The following is a 19531-nucleotide window of genomic DNA, read 5'->3' on the forward strand; positions in this document are numbered from 1 at the left end:
CTTTCGAACGACTGTCAAATTAAATATTTCTTTTTTTTTGTGTTCGTTATAGCATATTAAAAACCGACAGCTTTTGTGTAAAAGAAAATTTGAGAAAATCGACGTATTCACGAAAATTAGAGTAAGTAGATATGATGATACGAAGCTAGGAGGGTCAGCTGTTAATATTCTGATGGAGATGTTGTTGAGTTGAGCTTTTGATCGGATGTAGGCAGAAATTAGAGAAAGATGCCACAGACAATACACAATCAACAAATATTCATTAGAGGTAGAAAAATGACATATTATGTGTTAACTTTCTAATTTAATTATTTCGTTAGAAATGTTAAGACGCACGAAGATAAAAAAAGTTATATTAAGTTTAAGCGGTAACCTTACTTGTAAACAACATTTAAACTATGGCTATCAGTGCTAGAACTGTTAGTAGGTAGCACTTAACAATAGCATATTGTGAATTTAGGTGTAAGTAAAGGATTACTTATATATTTATTATTATTTAAAATTTTATAGGTATTTCATTTTTTAGAATACGTAGGTGATAATATGTCGATTACATTGATCTCCTGAGTTGTTATTTGTAATTGTATCATAAAATTATTCTTCTGTACTTTGAAGAATATTCTCTAAGCTATAAATTTTTTACACACCATTTTTTACAAAAAACTATACTTTACGAAATTACCTTATACGTCAAAAGTTTAGCGATATGTACTGAAATCGATGCCATATTTCGACAATTTTGTTAGAACAACATAAAGTATCACTGCTATCCAACTTTCCCTCACTTTTTTTTTATAGTGTTTGATTTTTTTTTTTAGTTTTTTACCTCTATAATATAATACATCTATTGTAAAACGACGATAAGACCTTTAATAATTCTTTCTGTATCATTTAACCAAGGGCGTTATGGAGCTTCGCAATCGTATTCCATAGTAAATAGTTTCATATAGGGATAACAGATAAGTAAATTTGATTACATACATCTGGAGTGACAGACTTTCTATTTGTTATTTTTAATATTTTACACATAAACATTCTTATTAAATACAATAAAATATTATGTTGAATTTAGTTCATAAAATTTTTATTTAATAATATATAGCTGGAGCTTGCCGATCCGCTATTTTCAGAAAAAAAATAAATTATTCTAACCTATAAGCCTTCCTCGGTAACATGAACTATCCGCCACAAAAGGAATTATTCAATTTGAACCAGTAGTTTTAGAGATTAGAGCGTTTAAACAAACTCTTCAGCTTTATAATATTAGTATAGATAGATTGTAAATACCTACCAAATACCTAGACGATGCCTGCCTTATAAAACGCCTATCGAATCTAACAATCTTAAGTGAAGCTATCAGCGACTATAGATTACTCTGAAATTATTATATATATTTTGAAACTGATACAAAAAATTTTTATTTGTTACCCACTACAGGTAAATATTTTGACGCGGATAACACACACACATTATGTGTCTGGCATTTTATAATCGATATCATCCTCGCTAAATACGCACAACTTACAAATTCCCACACATGTTTAAAACTCGACATAAATAGACTTATAAATCAACAAAAATATCAAGAAATCTAAATAATACGTAGAATCATTAATAAAATAATATTCACGGATTATTAATGATTACTGAAATTATTACAACTATTATCTTCATGGCATATTCTTGAATATAATGACAACTATTGTTTATCTTGAAGCAGCCCCCGACGGTTCTATCAGCGTCGCTTGTATTATTCGTTAGGTTTACTGTGTAATTTTATTATATCTATTCGATTATGCTCCGGGGGTTGTTTTTGTACGCAGTGAGGATTATAAAATCACCGTGAGTCGGTAAAGAGCGGAACGCATCGATTCATCCGAACGCGCTATACGTTTGATCCAATAGTTTGATGGGCGACTGTTACACCGACTTGTAAGGTTTTTAAGAACCCAATAAAATTGTGACCCATGTTTGTACATTAGAGATATTTAGGAATAACGAATATGGAAAACGAAATTATGAGTACGGGTATTTACGGGAGTAATACAATTCAAGACATTTTTTAGAGTTTTCATATCTTTTGTTTGTGGACTTCATCGAGGTATGTAAATCTCCTACAAGTAAAGTTAATTCTGTATTAACATTTTTAGTGAAATTGTGTTGAGTAAAATTTCACTCATAAGAATTCGCAAGTATAGCTATTTTAATGAAGGTTCAATTATGAAAGCGTTTTATTTAAATTTTATAACTTACTTTTTTCTAAAGATAGTTATTTAGGGTAGGTACGTACTGTTGTGTTGTATCCGGTTTCTATTAGTAGTTTTCGTTTCGTAGTCAAATGATGCAATCTTTTACTAAATGAATCTTCCTTTTTAACCCCCGACGCAAAAAGAGGGGGTTTTAGTATATAAATAAGCAGCTTGTGATATGTTATTTAAAAGAGTGTGCTTTAGACCACACGACTAAACGTAACACTCTCTTTCTATCTTCAGTAACATATATCTCCCTCAACTTCCGTTCGCCTCGCCCGATCACACTTTTCGTAACGCTCTCGTTCACTAAATTACTCTTTAAGTCAAGCGTGCGTAAAAAAGTTTTACTTCTTTACAAAAGACTACAGCTACATTATAAGAAACAACCGTATATAAATAAGTTCATGTTACATGAGAGAATGTTTGTTATTTTAACTAACGCAACCGTGTAACAAACGGCCAGGTCACCCGGTATTTTGTAGTCTTTACCGGTCTCCCCACAGCGGGCATTTGAAATATGAACGGGTGCGTACGGGGTGGGGCGTTGTGTAAATATTGGCAGATGTGAGTGGATGGCTGCAGCGAGGCGCCACCCCTCGTGACGTCACCCGCTCCCATCTCGCACACCCTCGAGAATACATGGAGATTTCGAAAACTGACTTCACTGACGTGACGATTTGCACAAACTTACATAACCTGAAATCAGTTATTTATAATCTAAACTAATATTATAAAGCTGAAGAGTTTGTTCATTTATGGAAGACTCAGGAGAATTCGAAGTGAAAAATTCTCTTTGTTTTGGATAGTCCATTTACCGAGACTATACAGTATTTGTGCAAGTTTTTTTTCTCAAGTTGACGTGGGTGAAACCGCAGGGCACAGCTATAGTTACTTTTTGTAGAATATCCGAACTAAAGACGACCTAATGAGGACCATAAGTTCACGATTTAATTTAAAAATTCTGAAGTGGATATAAAATCGTTTATATCCATTAAAAAAACAGGTAAAACAGCGTCTAATTCGGATCTTCGATCATTACGTAGGAAATTAAGTTCATTCCTAAGTTGTTACAGTTTTATATTTCTTGTGTTAAGTTTTAGCCTCCACTAGTTCTGCCCGCGACTTCGTCCGCGTGGGATAGTTACTTTGACCTGCGACTTGAACCGCGACTTAGCATGATGATATATAGTTTATAGCCTTCCTCAATAAATGGGCTATCTTACACTGAATGAATTTTTCGAATCGAACCAGTAGTTCCTGAGATTAGCGCGTTCAAGCAAACAAACAAACTCTTCAGCTTTATAATATTAAGTAGTATAGATTAAGTAGAGTAATTTTACGCCAATTTTATAATATTTAATTAAATTTTACAAAATAATATTCTGGTCCAGTTTCGAAATAAAGATTTGCAAGTAAAAATATGATATTATTTAAGAAGGGTTACAAGTTGTATGTTAAAATAAGATTCGCTTTTAAGAATACCTACACTTGTATTAAAAATTGTTACTATACTAAAAAAAAGTCGTATAAGTATCAAGGACTACTTCAACATACAATATCCGAACAATATTTAGAGGCTTTTAAAATTACAGGGTTCGAGTTCATATTTTAGCACAACAGTGTTACATAGTAAATAACTGAAGACTGATTTTAAATCTTGGGCGATAATCATGCGTTAACTCAATGTATACCGCAAGTTTGTGCGTTCCATTAGCGTGAGAGTGCGCATGCGTAGTATATGCATACCGATCTTAATAAGTTAATTGACGTGCAAAAACGTGCTCTCTTCACACGTAATGGTTCGCTATGAGTTTAACACGTATTGACGCTAACCAAACCTGTTTCGTATCCTGTGGCTCTGTCTTAAAAAGCAATGTGATGTGGCCTAGAGGGATTGACTAGCCTCGGTTGTTTAGCAACTAGCTTTTCCATCATGGTTTGCAGTTGCTAACAATAGACATCTGCTGTAATTGTCTGGCCAGATTTAAGAAAGCTGTAGTGAACGACATCGGCACTGGTCCACCAAACGCTCACAAGTAACTTTTTTTGAGTTAATTTTCGCTTCAGGTAGGAATGGCTGGCTCGCCAGGGTTCATCCATTGCGATGAGCGCTTCCGATTATCGTACATGATCCACTTTTCGTCACATGTAGTGATTCGATTTAAAATTCCTTCAGTATTGTGCCGGTTGAGTAATGTAACGCAGCAGTCTAAGCGCGTGTGTCGGTTTGCTTCACTCACTTCATGAGGTATCCACCTTTCAAGCTTTTTTACCTTCCCAATTTACTTCAAGTGGATTAAAACAGTTTTATCACTAGCACCGCAGCCCGCAGTTAACTCGGACGTGGATTGTGATAGATCCGCTTCCACAATATCCTAAAATTCTTCATTATCAACTTTGGTCTCAGGCCGAAAACGTTGGAATCAAAAACACACTGCGTTTTCTTTTGCGACGCCGCAGCTATACACATCATCAACGTCTTCGAGCCGTTTTTGCAGCACTGGTGCCACGGTGAAACGCGTACTCGTAAATAACACGATATTTCAATTTTTCAATTTTGTAAACTGAGTAACGCAAACATGAAAAACAAAAGAGGAAAAAATTAACGAATTACTGTTTTCGAAATGCTTAATACATGAGTAAATACCTGTATAAATTTGAATTTGGAATTCTTAACCAAAGAGGAAATATTTGAGATAAAAGTGGCCAGTACGAACAACGAGAGTGGCCAAAACGCCAGTTTCATATGTAAGGCCCTAATATTAAAGTATATAATTGTGTTTGCTATCAAATGAAAAAAAAAAACGACTTTAATATTACATCGACAAGTAATACAACGTAAGTAGACGAAAAAAATAACAAACGCAGTAGTCGTCACTAGGATTAGGGTTCCCCTCGATTTCTCTGGGGTTCCATCATCAAATCCTGGTTTCCTTATCATGGTACCACCCTTGGGATATCTCCTTTTCAACAAAAAATAATTATCAAAATTGGTTCATAAACGACGAAGTTATCCTCGAACATACGGTCGAATTGTGTAACCTCTTCATTTTTTTAAGTCGGTTAAAAAAGAGACAAAAACACACAGATACAAATTCTGATACGACGATGTTTAAAAAATAAATAAGAGTTATAAAAAAAAGCTAACTAAAACTAAGGTTTTAAGAGCCGTTTATTTGTAAATAGTAATTATTACAGGAAAAGCTTTCACGGAGAAATCTTCGAGACGTGACTTTACATGTTTGTTGAACGTAAAATAACTGCTTGAAGGTCGAAACCAGAGACATGGGAAAGGAATGGATTTGACATATAAGTATCTACCTATAAAAAAAAGTAGGCTTACTAAAGTAATAGTTTGTACCTACAGGATTTCTTGCGCGATATTGTTTTGTGATCGATTATTTATCTAAAACTAGTCTTGTGTGACTACTACACATTATCGAATTTAATTTATTTCGACGAGAGTTTGGCGTGGTGATCACGATCGATGGTGATGATTTAAACTTTTATTTTCGGTTACGTTTACGAGTATTTGTGTTCGACTATTTGTTTGTAGAAATAAAGACAATCAATAAAAACCGACTATTCCATATATTTATGTAAGTATCTAACATACGCAGGAACAAATAGTATTAGCCGGTGACGACTGTTTGCATGCACATGTAGACGGACACATTACTAATCTCTACGTGACATTGATACCATGTTTAAAAGCCTTAATGGTGCTAGTAATAAATACGGCCAATGTTTGTGCCAATAATTAATTTCCGGAAAATATTTGTTCGTTTTTCCTCCGCTACAACGTAACTAGTAGTTTAATGGTTACTCATATGTATAGTAAATGTTTTCTCATAATTTTGTATTTGCTTTGTCTTCATAGCGCACCAATGTTAGTATTTAAAGAAATTGTTTATGCAAATACTTCATCCTTACATCGAGGATGTGTCTGTAATGTTATATGTAGTGTCTTTTTATTAAAGCATTACTAGTAACTTTTGTGATACTACCAAGTAACAATTTTGTACTAAATTATAGCTCACAATTCTTACAAAATTACATCAAAAAAATTATAGTTCACTTCCATTAATGCATGAAGTAAATAAGGGTTTTGTAGATAGGTATCATATTGTTTACTCATTTCGTCATACGAGCGATTCTATAAGAAGCGGGTAACATCATAGGCGCCTAGATGGTCCCAGTCAGCGTTCCCCGGTCGTGCCCGTGCATATATTAACCGGACAATCGTCTGCAGAAATTGCAATTGAAATGTTTAAAATATGCATATGCAAAAAGTGTACCGTTCTAGTTTTAGTCAATTTCCTAACATTTGTTATATATTGCACTCCTTACAAAACAATAACAGGCGTGCGCTATGAAAGAAAATACATAGAAATTGTGTGAAAAAACGTTAAACAGCGATGCAGCGAGTGGTGCTTTAGAGAGCTTGTAGCAACGCAAGATTAGGTATCATAGTATACCAGTATTTGTTGTACCATTACGAATAGTCAGCGTAAATTTATGTTTTGATTTTAGAGTTTTATTGAAGTAATACTTCTATACGCACGCTTGACTTGGGGAGTAAGCTGGTGAATGCGTGGCGAGGTGAACGGAAGTTGAGAGAGAGATATAAGTTAGTAAAGATAGAAAGAGAGAGAGTTACGTTTCGTAAGTTTTACTTCAGCCGCGTGGTCTAAAGCACACACGTTTTTTTTTTTTTGAAATATCTGACAAATAAAGTAGGTATTTGATGATGAAAAATAATGAACATATCAGACTTTTGTATCTGTTTGATACCATTATATGTTAGATAAATATCTGAACTAGCGTTTTCAGCACCCGTTGAGCCGTAACCTTAGGTGTATATACTTAAAGAAAATTCTTTAAAAAATCTTTTATACATTTAATTTTGAAATATGTATAAATTATGAATTGCATTATTTAATAGCGTGTAAGGTTGTCTATCAATTAATTAATGCACCCCATTTAAAACGTATGTGTATTGCTGCATTGTTCCGATAAAGCTTTCTATCGCCACCCACCCTTAATGTTACCGGTTATGTTTCTTGTGTCGTAACGTCAATTATTGTATTTAATTATTTTATACTACAATATATTGTTTTAAATTAATAAAACATAATAATTAAGCCTTTTAACAAAAAAGGGCTAAAAATGAAAAAAAAAAGATCAAAAATCTCTACAGATTACCGCTTTCGGACAAACGAATTTTGTTTTTTTTTTTTCACCTTTTACACATTAGTGTATTTTTATAAAACTTAATTAGTTTAATAAATAAGTAAAAAACCAAAGCGTGCAAAACCAATTCGTAACGTCAAATAACGCCTACTGTAATTAGTAAAACATTTTGCTTCATTCTTCTTATTCCACGAATTTACGGAAATACGAAGAGGGACCAAAGCAAAAGATTCACCCTAAGTGCCATATCGAAAGTGAGACTGCTGATCATTGCCTTTTATATAAAGATGTGCACGAAGATCTGGTATCACCTCATTTGATAGGTAATTAATAAAAAGTTAGTTTATTTGGTAGTCCTGCACTATATACACAAAACCATGCGAGTAATTACTGTTTAGTGTTTTAAAAATATTATGCTGTTCTCGTCGTCAACGTAGACGTTACATTTTCAACTATTTAATCTTATTTAAAATAATTGAGTTTGCAGGCAAACGAAAAAAAACCGACGTCAATTATATCGACTAGTAATACAACGTAGGTAGACGAAAAAATAGTCAAGTAAATACGCATTATCAAAGATTTCTCCAAAAGTTGTAATCAGATCTCGATGAAATTTAAATGTGACCACATGATAAACATTGGCTTTCGATTGAATTAAAAATCATTAAAATCGGTACACACAGTAAAAAGTTACGCGGATTTTCGAGAGTTTCCCTTGATTTCTCTGGGATCCCATCATCAGATCCTAGTTTCCTTATCATGGTACCAAACTAGGGATATCTGAGTCATAATTTTCAGTCCTTTGTTGTGTTCCTTGTTATAAATATAGGTAATAACATTTTCTAACCTTGGCTAGTCACATACTAAAAATGAGACTGGCTGAAAATTGTAATTAACACGTTTGACAGTATTACATTGTTGTTAGTACTTGTGCTTTTATAATGTCTTGCAATATTATTGAAGAATATTGTTACATAACTAATGATTATATAACATGTTACTCAATCTGGACTTGACTGCAGTCATACTTCGCTATCAAGGTACCTACGGTTTCACAAAACCCGTTCTCGTGTTGACATGTAGACATGCTAAGTGAATTATCTTGCTTATTTTTTCTTACATTAATTTTGTTTGATTTTTTTAAAGGTCAAGGTTGCGTTACTACGACTTGACAAAGTAACGTTTAGTAGTTTTTTTTTGAAGGTATTAAGATTGTAAATATAGAATAAAACTTTTGGTTCCTGAAAACTTAGTCGTACATATAAAGTCGTTGCTATTATTAAACGTTGCTTAAGATTTTATTATGAACTAACTGATCGGTGAAACCACTAACAAATGAACAAAACATATTATACTGTTTTCGAGTTTAGGTTCTTAACTTTTGAAATACTATAAATAAGTCAAGGTATAATTAATCTTAGGCGTTTTTCGGAGAAATTATAAATAGGAGATATTTTTTTTGCAGAGCTCTCTGCGTGCTTCAGAGGCCGATAAACGACGCATGATGGATCGAATTGTAAAATTAGAAGACGAACTACGAGTATTAAGACTAACTATCGGGTTAGTACTGGCCATATAAATTATTCAATATCGATATACGAGTTCAAAAAGATTTGAGAACAATTATCAAAAAAAATGTTTCTGATTATTTACCATAACTTAGATAAAAGTCACTAAGTATATACTTTTACTTAATATATAAGAGGCTTGAGATTGTCATTTTGAAATTCCCGTTATTTTAGCGACATCGTCTCTATGGAACTCGCTTCAAATTAAGAATTAGAAGTCACATATAAGAAAAAGTGTTAATAGTCATCGCGAAAGCTGAAAAACTTAAATCACTACATATAGACCACGGTCTGAAAAATGATGTAAATACCGACCGTAACAACTCAACTCAAGTCATTTATATGTTGCTAACAGTTTATTTAAACACTTTTTAACAGGTACGACTCTAATGAAAGCCGTATGAATGGTAACGTTGAAGACGCGGAGAGCGAAAGGCTGCGCTTACGCAAGGAACTCGCCGACATGCGCAAAGCGAAGCAAAGCTCCGAGGAGCATGCCCATAAGTAAGTAAACCTATAGGAAAAATATCATTTTTGGCAACAAATTCTTGCTGTCAAAAACAATCATCATCATCATCATTTCAGCCTATCACAGTCTACTGCTGGACATAGGCCTCCACAAGTTCACGCCAAAAATGACGTGAACTCATGTGTTTTGCCCATAGTCACCTCGCTGGGCAGGCGGGTTGGTGCGATCAAAAACAATGCTGAGGCAGAAACCTCTTTGGCCTTTTCATTCTTTTTGCTTTGTTTTTTTTTTTTTTTTTTTGTACTCTGTTATGTTTCTATTACTATTATATTATGTCTTTCCTACTTAATTTTTATAAATTGTAAACAAAAAAGGCTAATAAAAAAGTTTTCTTTCTTTCTTTATTTTGTGTCTCTAATTCACCGACCAATCATTGTGTTTTCTCCATTCTACGTGACATTGGCGAAATCATTTTTCTTAATAGTAGGTAGGATTAATCCTACATTATAATGATAACATACGTTCCATTAGAGATTGTCCATAAAATACGTTCGCAAACAGGGAGAGACTTTTTTAACATATGTATCTTCAAAGTAAAAAAAATCTAATTATTTATTAATCTGCTACTAAATGCTACTTTTAATCACGAAATCATTTATGAAGGGAGGGCCTAACATTTGTGAACCAATATTTGTTAGTAGGTTACTAAGCGTGACTTAGCATGATAAGGGGGGAGGGGTCCAAAACGGCAAAATTCATCGTGATGTATTTTATGGACGGCCTCTTACGTATAAGTTATACTTACATGCATTCTCTCTGTATGTATTATAAAATTCAAACGTTCTGGCCTTATAATTCTAATAAGCGATATTTTAATGTATTTTAAGGCTAACCTCACTTGCAGACTTGAACGTCTAGTTACACAGCTACGTTCAAAATTCAACGGCCTACAGATAACGAACGGACCCGATTCGTTGCCGAGCGATCACGAACACGACACGCGAACTCGACGCACCAGCAACTTGACAAACATTAATAATAACTTGACCAACAGTTCGACCAACTTGACTAATCAAAATTTGTCCAACCCTTCGGCCAACTCGACGGTCGTTTTTGGACCAGTTACGGATTTGTAGCGAATGGAAATCGGGCATGTTATATGCTACATCGTCACGGACTTTTTCAAGTCTTTGAAGTACAGAATGGGAAAATTGTAATTTCCATCAATTGTGTTGATTAGTAAAGTAGTTATTAACTACCATGTTTGATATGACTAATGTGATTTTAAAATGACTAACTATTAATTATTTGTTTGAATCTCTACTAAATCAAACTAAAGTCTTTAAAAAATGCTGAACAGAATACAAAATTGTTGATTTAAAAAGAATTGAAAAATAACTTGTAAGCTCTGAACTCATTGTCATGGCATAACGTACTTATTGGAATGTGATGAAAATGAAACGAATTTTTGGTATTGCTCATTATGTGACTGTGATTTTATTTACGTTCACTCGTACTGTGCTCGGTGTTAAAGCTTTACGTAATTTCCATTTAATTACGCATATTTAATATGTTCATTTTTCTTTTGGAGGCGTTATTGCCCTTAACAATTTAGGTTAATTTAATTTTTTGAAATTATTATTTAGAAAAATTCCTAGGTTGCAGAACTAAATAATTTATTTAACTATTATTTCATGATAGGAATACGCAGTTTTATTTAATGACCTTGACTCCTTAATAGTTAAGATAGTAACACATACAACAAACACACGTTGGTTTGCGTATGCGTATTATAGTTTGATTCTACAATTAGGGTCTTACGCATTTTCTCGTTGCTGAGTTTTCGTCGTGTTTTGTGTCGTCGTATTACGGGCATTATCTTGACTAATTATTTATATTAATTTATAATTTATTTTAAATGTGTTCAAATTTTTTTTTCTATATTTTAATATTTGACAGACTTTAATTTTGTTTTAAGATTAATATCACGAAATATCTAATTGTTATTGATTACTTTTTGTTTTTGATTTTCCTTATATGTAGTAAAAGATGCAAATATACACTACAGAGGCTGTCAAAGTTAACGTGAGCTCAAATTATTGAAATTATTTTGGTTGTATTTTTTGTTTATTTAAAAATTTGTGATTTATTTTAATTAGTGGATATGCGAACTTATGTGAATTTTGGATTTAATATAATATTTTCATTATAATAAAGATGTGAATAAAAAAAAAAATGCTGTGCCAAGTGAAAAATAGTATTGAAGGCCGGTTTCGCTTTTGGACAGTAGGGTATAATTCCACGTTTGTATCATCGCTATGTGGTTATAAGATAACTAACTACTATTATAACTGCTACTAAATTAACTACTATTATTTTTATATTTTTGATTGTTGCCGCTTCAAATTGTTTCGTTTAATTAATTGTCTAAATAAATCATTAAATATTCAAATAAATTTACGAAAATCAATTGATTAAGACAGAAAGAGTAATTTAAGCACTGGTTAGTAGTATTGTCAGAAATTCATATTTTTTTTGGTACTAAAATTAATTATAACAAAAATAATTCTTAAATGTTATAGTATAGCTCTCATGTTGGTATTATAATCACGATATATCATATTAAATCGTAACTAAATACTCAATCTTTGACTTATTAGTATCGTAATATCGTACTATATACTAATTAAAAATAATACCCTCCCATACATTTTTATAATATAATCACCACGTTGCAGTAGGTACCCGTTTATTTATATATTTTATTCTTTAAAAATATACTACTGGTTTTCCACTAAAATATTAAATATGTGTGAAAAAAAAAACTTTATATTGGTCAAATAATGTCAAATAATGCCACAGAGAAGCAACACGAGATTAATAGACTATGTCGTCTTTGTTTTGGGTTATATTTCAAATTACCAGATTACCCGGTTGTATAAATGTTAGCTCATGATACTATAATGTTATAACACAAGTAGTCGGATTTACAATTAAAAATAATTACAGTAAACATTGTACATATGCTGACATATATATGTTCGTTTTGAATTGTAAATAAATCAGTATATTTAACGGTAGTTTAAGCTAAACTGAGCAATATTAGTGTTACTCTATGAAAACTAACTAAGTAGTAGCATTCTGATATTTTGTAACAATAGTTAAAAAATAGCTACTTTTACTGTCCTTACCTCTCTCGTATTTATCCGCTAGTACAAGCATTCAAATACAATCCCTTCAAATGCTAGATACGCATTACATAACGTATAATCTAAATATATGTAACGCACATAATATTATATAAAGAAATCAATTTTTTACGAAAAAAGCTGTCAAGAAACTGTCACAATTAAGATAGGCTTATATTTATATCGCTTAGGTAAGAGACCAACAAAATCGTAGTGATACATTAGGCCGCCTAGTGCTTCATAATTTGTTTTATTTTTGGCCTCATATAGCGCTGAAGTTGCTTATAATTAAACTAAGTTAGCAGTGTAAATTTTTAAAAATTTTCGACATAGCTCATAAATCCTAGAGAGGGCCGTCGAGTGTGAAGTGTTCATTGAGGCGCTCAATAAATATTATAATGAAAAGCTAACTTAATAATCGATTAATCTTATTGCTTACAAAAAAAAAAAAAAAAAAATAACGACACAAACTATTTGCGATTTGTCAGTAAGTAGCAATTGATGATAGATTTTCTGTTCAGATTATTAATTATTCTTAGTTTTAGCATTGGTTTATAGTATATATAACCGAGATGCAGGTTTCTAACTAGAAATTAATCTTAATTTGACAATGTTAACTATAAGAAAAAATCTAAAAATTTACCTAGCTTACGCATATCACTGTACTAACCACCGACATCATATTTAGAATAGACTGATTTCACTAATTTATTATACTATGCATAAATGATATACCAAATTATAATTAATATTAGATAATGTTGTAATAGACTTTGTAACTTATTATAAATACAACTTGATATTAATAATATTAGAGTTCGGACGACTAACTTAGTGTATGTGTGAATTTGATAACAGATTTTTTTGTAATTTAATTATTAAAAACAGTTTGCAAGTAAATTGAGAGCGAGGGGTTCGATGTTTTTTTTTGTTTTAATTTTTTTTTCACTATTATTATTTTATCTTGGAAACTATTTAATCTGTACTAATGATCGTATTCTAGAATAAATGATGGTGCCTTATTTGTAATCATGTCCGCCCATGAGTAGTTGTTCGAAAGATTAACTGTTGTATACTCTGTGCCATTTTCTTTTGGAATAAATAATCTGTATGCTTTTTATTTTTAAAATATTAAAAGAATGGTACTATGTAGAGTAAATTCGTAACTAAATAATAAATATTTATACTATTTTTAGTGTTATTGTGTGCGTAGAAATGTAATAGCTTCGCGAATATTAATATAAGATTTACCAAACAGATGGTCTCGTTTTTAGTTGTATATTAGGAGATCTATATTGCACATTACCTATTCTATAATCTGTATCAACCTCATATGTACAAGTCTCAAACAATAGCTATTTGCTGAAAAAAAAAAATTTACTTCTACATAACGTTTGTAATTAGCTTTTTCACTTATTATACTCTAAAAATTAGAAAAAAAAATCAACAGTGCTATTGTAAATCTTGTACAAATTAGTTTGAAAGGTGCACGATTCGTTTTGTAATACTCATTTACAATTATTTATATTATTTAATTATCTGTAGTGTCACTTGTGTGCTCATGGTTGGTATAAGGTTATAAATATAAAATAAACGATTAAAATAGAACTGTGTCTAATTTCTAATGACCCCACGGAACAAAGAGAAGTAGAGCAAACAGTGTTGTTTTAATGTCAGTTCAATTGGGTTTTTAACCCGGGTAGGGTAATTTATAGAGACAAAGGGTATTATTTTGTATTTTTGAACGAAAACAGAATGCGCAAGGGCAGGCTCGTGGCGGCCGCGTGCGAAGTCGCGTGATGAGCGTTGGGTGGGAACTTCCGTGCGCGTCATCGCACACGTTGTGGGAATCAATGACAAGGATCGTTTTTTTTTAATTATTTTTAGATAGAGAATACCCACTGCGGAAGTATCTAATAGTTTTAAAGGCAGTGTTGAAAAACTCAGTGTATTAAACAATCGCCAATTGTGATTAGTAGGTAGTAGTGCAGAGGTAGGTACACAATTATGATAAAGTTTTATAAATTCAAAGTAACAACAAAAATAATTTAAAATATACGGTTGAATTATTTATCACTACTGATTACGGTTATGTAATGCAATTGACCAATACGTGCTTGCATAGCTAACAAAACCAACCAAATAAATACGTAATTACGAATTAAAATGAAATTACAGTAAAGTAAGAGTTGATTAAAGCTTATGTATTTTAATAATTTTACGCCGAACCGCATGATAAATGGTCGGAATTTTCCACTTATAATTTAAATAATTAAATACAGCGTTACGCAGACAGATCAAATATTCAGACGACCGCAGCGCGACAAATTGGGCACAAATCAATGGCGGGTCGCTCGCGGCGAGCTAAAAAGCTCGACCTCATTATTGAACATGAATTAATCACAGTTGTCGATTGTCAATAGTGATGTGACCTTTTTGTATCGATACTTTCTAGTATAGTAATACCCACAACTAGTAGCATTGATAGGTAACCAAATAACTAAGTTAATCAAGATATATAGATCTTCATTCTTCTTGTTTAGCGTAGCAATATTACTTCAACCTGCTGCCTTCGGGTAGCATAGTGAAAAGTGAATTTGATATTTTTTCTAAACTGAGGTAGGGCACAGCAGGAATTTCCTGGTCAAAATATGGAGCAGCCCGACTGGGGACCTCGACCTTACAGAAGATCACAGCAAAATAATACTGTTTTCAAGCAGTATTGTGTTCCTGTTGGTGAGTAAGGTGACCAGAGCTCCTGGGGGATTGGGGATTGGGTCGGCAACGCGCTTGCGATGCTTCTAGTGTTGCAGGTGTCTATAAGCTACGGTAATCGCTTACCATCAGGTGAGCCGTACGCTTGTTTGCCGACCTAGTGATATAAAAAAAAATATACAAAAACTAAAATTTTATCTGAACTGACTGACTGAAGCAATCAATTTACCTACAACAACTTTTATCGTATACGAGAGTAATGTGGGATCTTAATCTTCAATGCTATCTAATCTATTAATGGAAAGTAGTTATCTTACTTTTCTGCCAAAAGCAACGATCTTTTTTGTGTATTTAAAAAAAAATCGAAACTAACGGTCCTGACACATTAAGACAAACAAATTTTTATAATTGATAATACAAATATACGCATTAAACAAGAATCGAGATCATTGGGTAATTGTAATTGTGTTCTTTTCTTGACTTTACGTGAAGCTTTATTTAGAACAAAAAAGCTGATAAATATATATTTTTTTGTATACAATACAAATGACAAACTGGCGTACCGTCCGTTTGACGGCAAGGTGGTACCGTAACCTGCGGAAGCTACGCCTGGAATACCAGGAGCATTACAAGCGCATTATCAACCTTACGAGTTATGACCCTCCCAAAGACCTCTTGCCTCCTTATTCACCACAGGATCACAACACTATTTGAGAACATTTTTATTTAGCCGTGTCTTTGTAAGGTTGAGGTTGACTGAGGGATCAGTTGGGCTGCTCCAAATTTTGAGTAAAATATTTTCTGCTGTGCTCAACCTCAATGATCGTAAGACAGTCTACTTAATTTCATTATAATGAATTACTAAGCGACTAGGTACTCTTCGTCATCGACTACAATGGGTCCTCCCTACCCGATGAATATTGTATGGTGCAATTTGTATAATTTGATTAAGCCCACCTGTGTGGAGACCGCGCTATGTCGAGGGTGATTCTACGTGTATGATGTCTGGGTATTCACTTTTATGATAGATTATTGTGTATAGGTTCAAAGTTGAAATTTTTATTTAATTTTAAATTTTGTTTTGTTTTTTTTTTTTGTTTAGATACAGAATACAAATAATTACGTATTTGCTAAATCTTACATATTGATCATGTTAAAATGAAAGGTCTTTATAGTTATACTTCTATCTATATGCATTATGTAGCAAATCACTTTAATTTCTCAACGTTTGATATCCATACAAATATTCTACACCCTAAGATATTTTGCTTTATTCATATACAATAAAAAAGTTATTGCTCTTTTAAGTATTTATTGCAACTAATAAATAATTTGAATAGGATATTTAAAAAATTATAATACTGCCAGTATATTAATACTAATCCACAAAAAGTCAAATTCAAACTACAGTACCGACTAAACCACTAAATGATGACACCTAAATGGCCAACGAGGCTCGGCCTCCCCAACCGATACCATCAGTTCCTTACAATTCAAAAGCATTAAACAGCACCTATCTGCTCGCGCACACTTATTTAATCAATCAAACACCCTTGCGCTTATCACTACACCCATCCCGGCAAATTACATATTAATACTGGCAACACTAAAAAGAGCACGTCAAAGTGACAGTTATGGTAACCCTCGTCGTAAAAAATTGCGGAAGTCCGATCGCGCGCATGTAATTATAATAATATTTTTACAAGTCTGGGGTTGCGTGGGATCGAGAGGGTGCATCCAGGTATTGTTAGGGATGAGGGATGAGCCTCATAATATGCTTAACGCCAGGTGTTTGACTTTTGAACATTGTTAACCGATTGCAATAAAAATAGGTGATAATTTTATTAGAACTATAATTAGTAACGCAAGAATTTTTATTTGATATAATTCAGTTAAATTCTCATACTTTTAATGTAATGTAGACTAACCATCATGAGGATATCAAAAAAAAGCTTACCCGGGGGTTTTTAAAATGTATTTTTGAATAGTAGTAAGTTTAATTATATGTTATCATAACAAATAAAGCAATAGAAAACGCGCAATAAAATAATTATGTCGACAAAAATAAATTATAATAAGCCTAAACTGAAATCTCAGACGTTTCTGCTAGGCACATGTCTATATTTAAAGGTTGTCTGGAAGAGATTGTACTTCTAGCGACAAGACCGTCCTTTTAGTATATTGCTTTGTCTGTTTCTAATTATTTTGTTTTATTCCTTAATAGTGTACAATAAAATGTATTATGCGTCATGCCATCATAAATACCTTTTTACCTTTGTAGAAAAGGGTTAGAATTCTGTCTACGATTGCAGATCTTTACAAAGAGTAATAATCGTTGTCTATAATAACAGGGACTGACGATTTTACGTGTTCTGTAAAACAGGATGACGACAGAACAAATATATATAAATACAGCTATAAAAGCAGGTAAGTATAGAAATAAATATAAACATATAACAAGCTAAAATTTCTAACTCTGAACTAGAACCGAATTATCATCGATGTTAAGATAAATTTAATTATAAATTTCATTTCTGTAAAAAAATAAAAAAAAAAACTTCAACTGTAGGTATGTCAAATTACTTACAATTACAGTTGTAAAAACGAATAATATTAATTAATATTTGTTTATATATGTATTATAAATTTATTTCGCTTCAGCCTGAAATATTGCAGACTAGCTCGTTGGTGCAGTTTGTAGTGGCCCTGCTTTCTACTTCGCGAATTGCGGGTTCGATTCCCGCCTGAATCTGGGTGTAATATGTGTATTTATATATTTCTATATGTATTATTTCTATATATATTTGTCAAAAACAGTATTTAACTATATCAGCCGGCTGTTACCTTTAACACAAGCATTAAGTTGCTTACCATAGGAACAGACGACCGTGTGTGTATGTCATAAGATATTTATTTAATCTTTCCCCATGTAGGAGTTCCCAATGCAGGTTGGCGGATATATGTATTCCCTACAATGAGTAATGATCGGTATCAAGTGTGATCAAATGATAACAACAGGGACCGATAGCTTATCGTGCTCTCCGGGGCACCGTTGTTTAGACCCACAAGGTCTAACAACCAGACCGGAAATAAATATTTGTATAAACACAAATATCTACTCCGAGTGGGAATCGAATCCGTACTGATTGCGATGTTTGGCGCCGCCGACACGGCACGCACCATTACACCAGAGTAGTCGTATATTTATTTGTCTATGTATGTATAAATGAAAAAGAAAATAAAGCTGTACAGTCGACTGATCCCTATATCACAAGCATGAAACTGCCTATCTTAGGAAAAGACGACCGCGTGTATATGTTACAATTATATAGAAATTATTTTTTTTTGTCTATTTTCTTACATTAAAAGCTAAATTATCAAGAAAAAACAAAAACTGAAAAACAAATCCCCACTGACGGTCGAAGAATAGATTCCGTACCTATAATTATATCTGTTAGTTATTAATTTTCCATCTTTAGATACCCATACCGTAATGAGGTAGAATATTTTCCGTGGGAAAACCAATTAAGCAGTTTCATAGGCTCTTCAATTTTAATCAAAGCGCCGTCCATTATCTTCTAAGTCCCTAATATAAACAAATTGCAGTTCAATTACTCGGACCCTACATCGACATTGTTACCAGAAAGCTCTCATAGATAACATTATTATTATACAAAAATGAACTTTAAAATTATAGTCACAAGGAAATGTTATTTTTGTGGTTAGGAAAATATTGCACATATAGTAAAACGTGTGCTTTCCATTGTGAGTTCTGTCATCCGTGACCGCTGGAGAGGGCGCGTGGTGTCTGCCACGCGTTTTTATTTTTTATTGAGTTTTAATTTAATTAATAATGTTGTGATATATTGCTTGAGAACTCAATTAATTTAGTTGTATTATTTGTTAGTGTATGCATATTGTTATGTAGGTATTTTAATTGTTATTTGTACAAGTTGTTTTAAAACAGAGAAGCTAAATGGTCAACATAAACCAACAAACTTAGCTTAGTTTAAACTTTTTTTTGTAAAAATTAATTATTGTTTTTATACTCATATACTTACAGTTTTATTTCAGTTATGGTATCTTCTATCATGTGATATTAAAAAAATCATGCCGTATTCGAAATTTAACGGTTCGTGAGCAACA

The 19531-nt window shown here is 32.5% G+C and overlaps 1 protein-coding gene across 1 annotated transcript in view; it reads left to right on the plus strand.

Moving 5' to 3' along the window:
* LOC123662112 overlaps positions 1–14278 on the plus strand; it is a 30618-nt gene extending 16340 nt beyond the window's left edge. Inside the window, exons 5-8 of the mRNA XM_045596996.1 lie at positions 8911–9005; positions 9392–9517; positions 10387–10496; positions 10572–14278. Coding sequence (XP_045452952.1) covers positions 8911–9005; positions 9392–9517; positions 10387–10496; positions 10572–10618 — 378 coding nt within the window. The 3' untranslated portion in view covers positions 10619–14278. The remainder of the gene's footprint in view (positions 1–8910; positions 9006–9391; positions 9518–10386; positions 10497–10571) is intronic.
* Positions 14279–19531: the final 5253 nt, after the last annotated feature.

The sequence above is a fragment of the Melitaea cinxia genome, chromosome 18 (genome assembly GCF_905220565.1).
Source record: "Melitaea cinxia chromosome 18, ilMelCinx1.1, whole genome shotgun sequence".
Taxonomy (NCBI): domain Eukaryota; kingdom Metazoa; phylum Arthropoda; class Insecta; order Lepidoptera; family Nymphalidae; genus Melitaea; species Melitaea cinxia.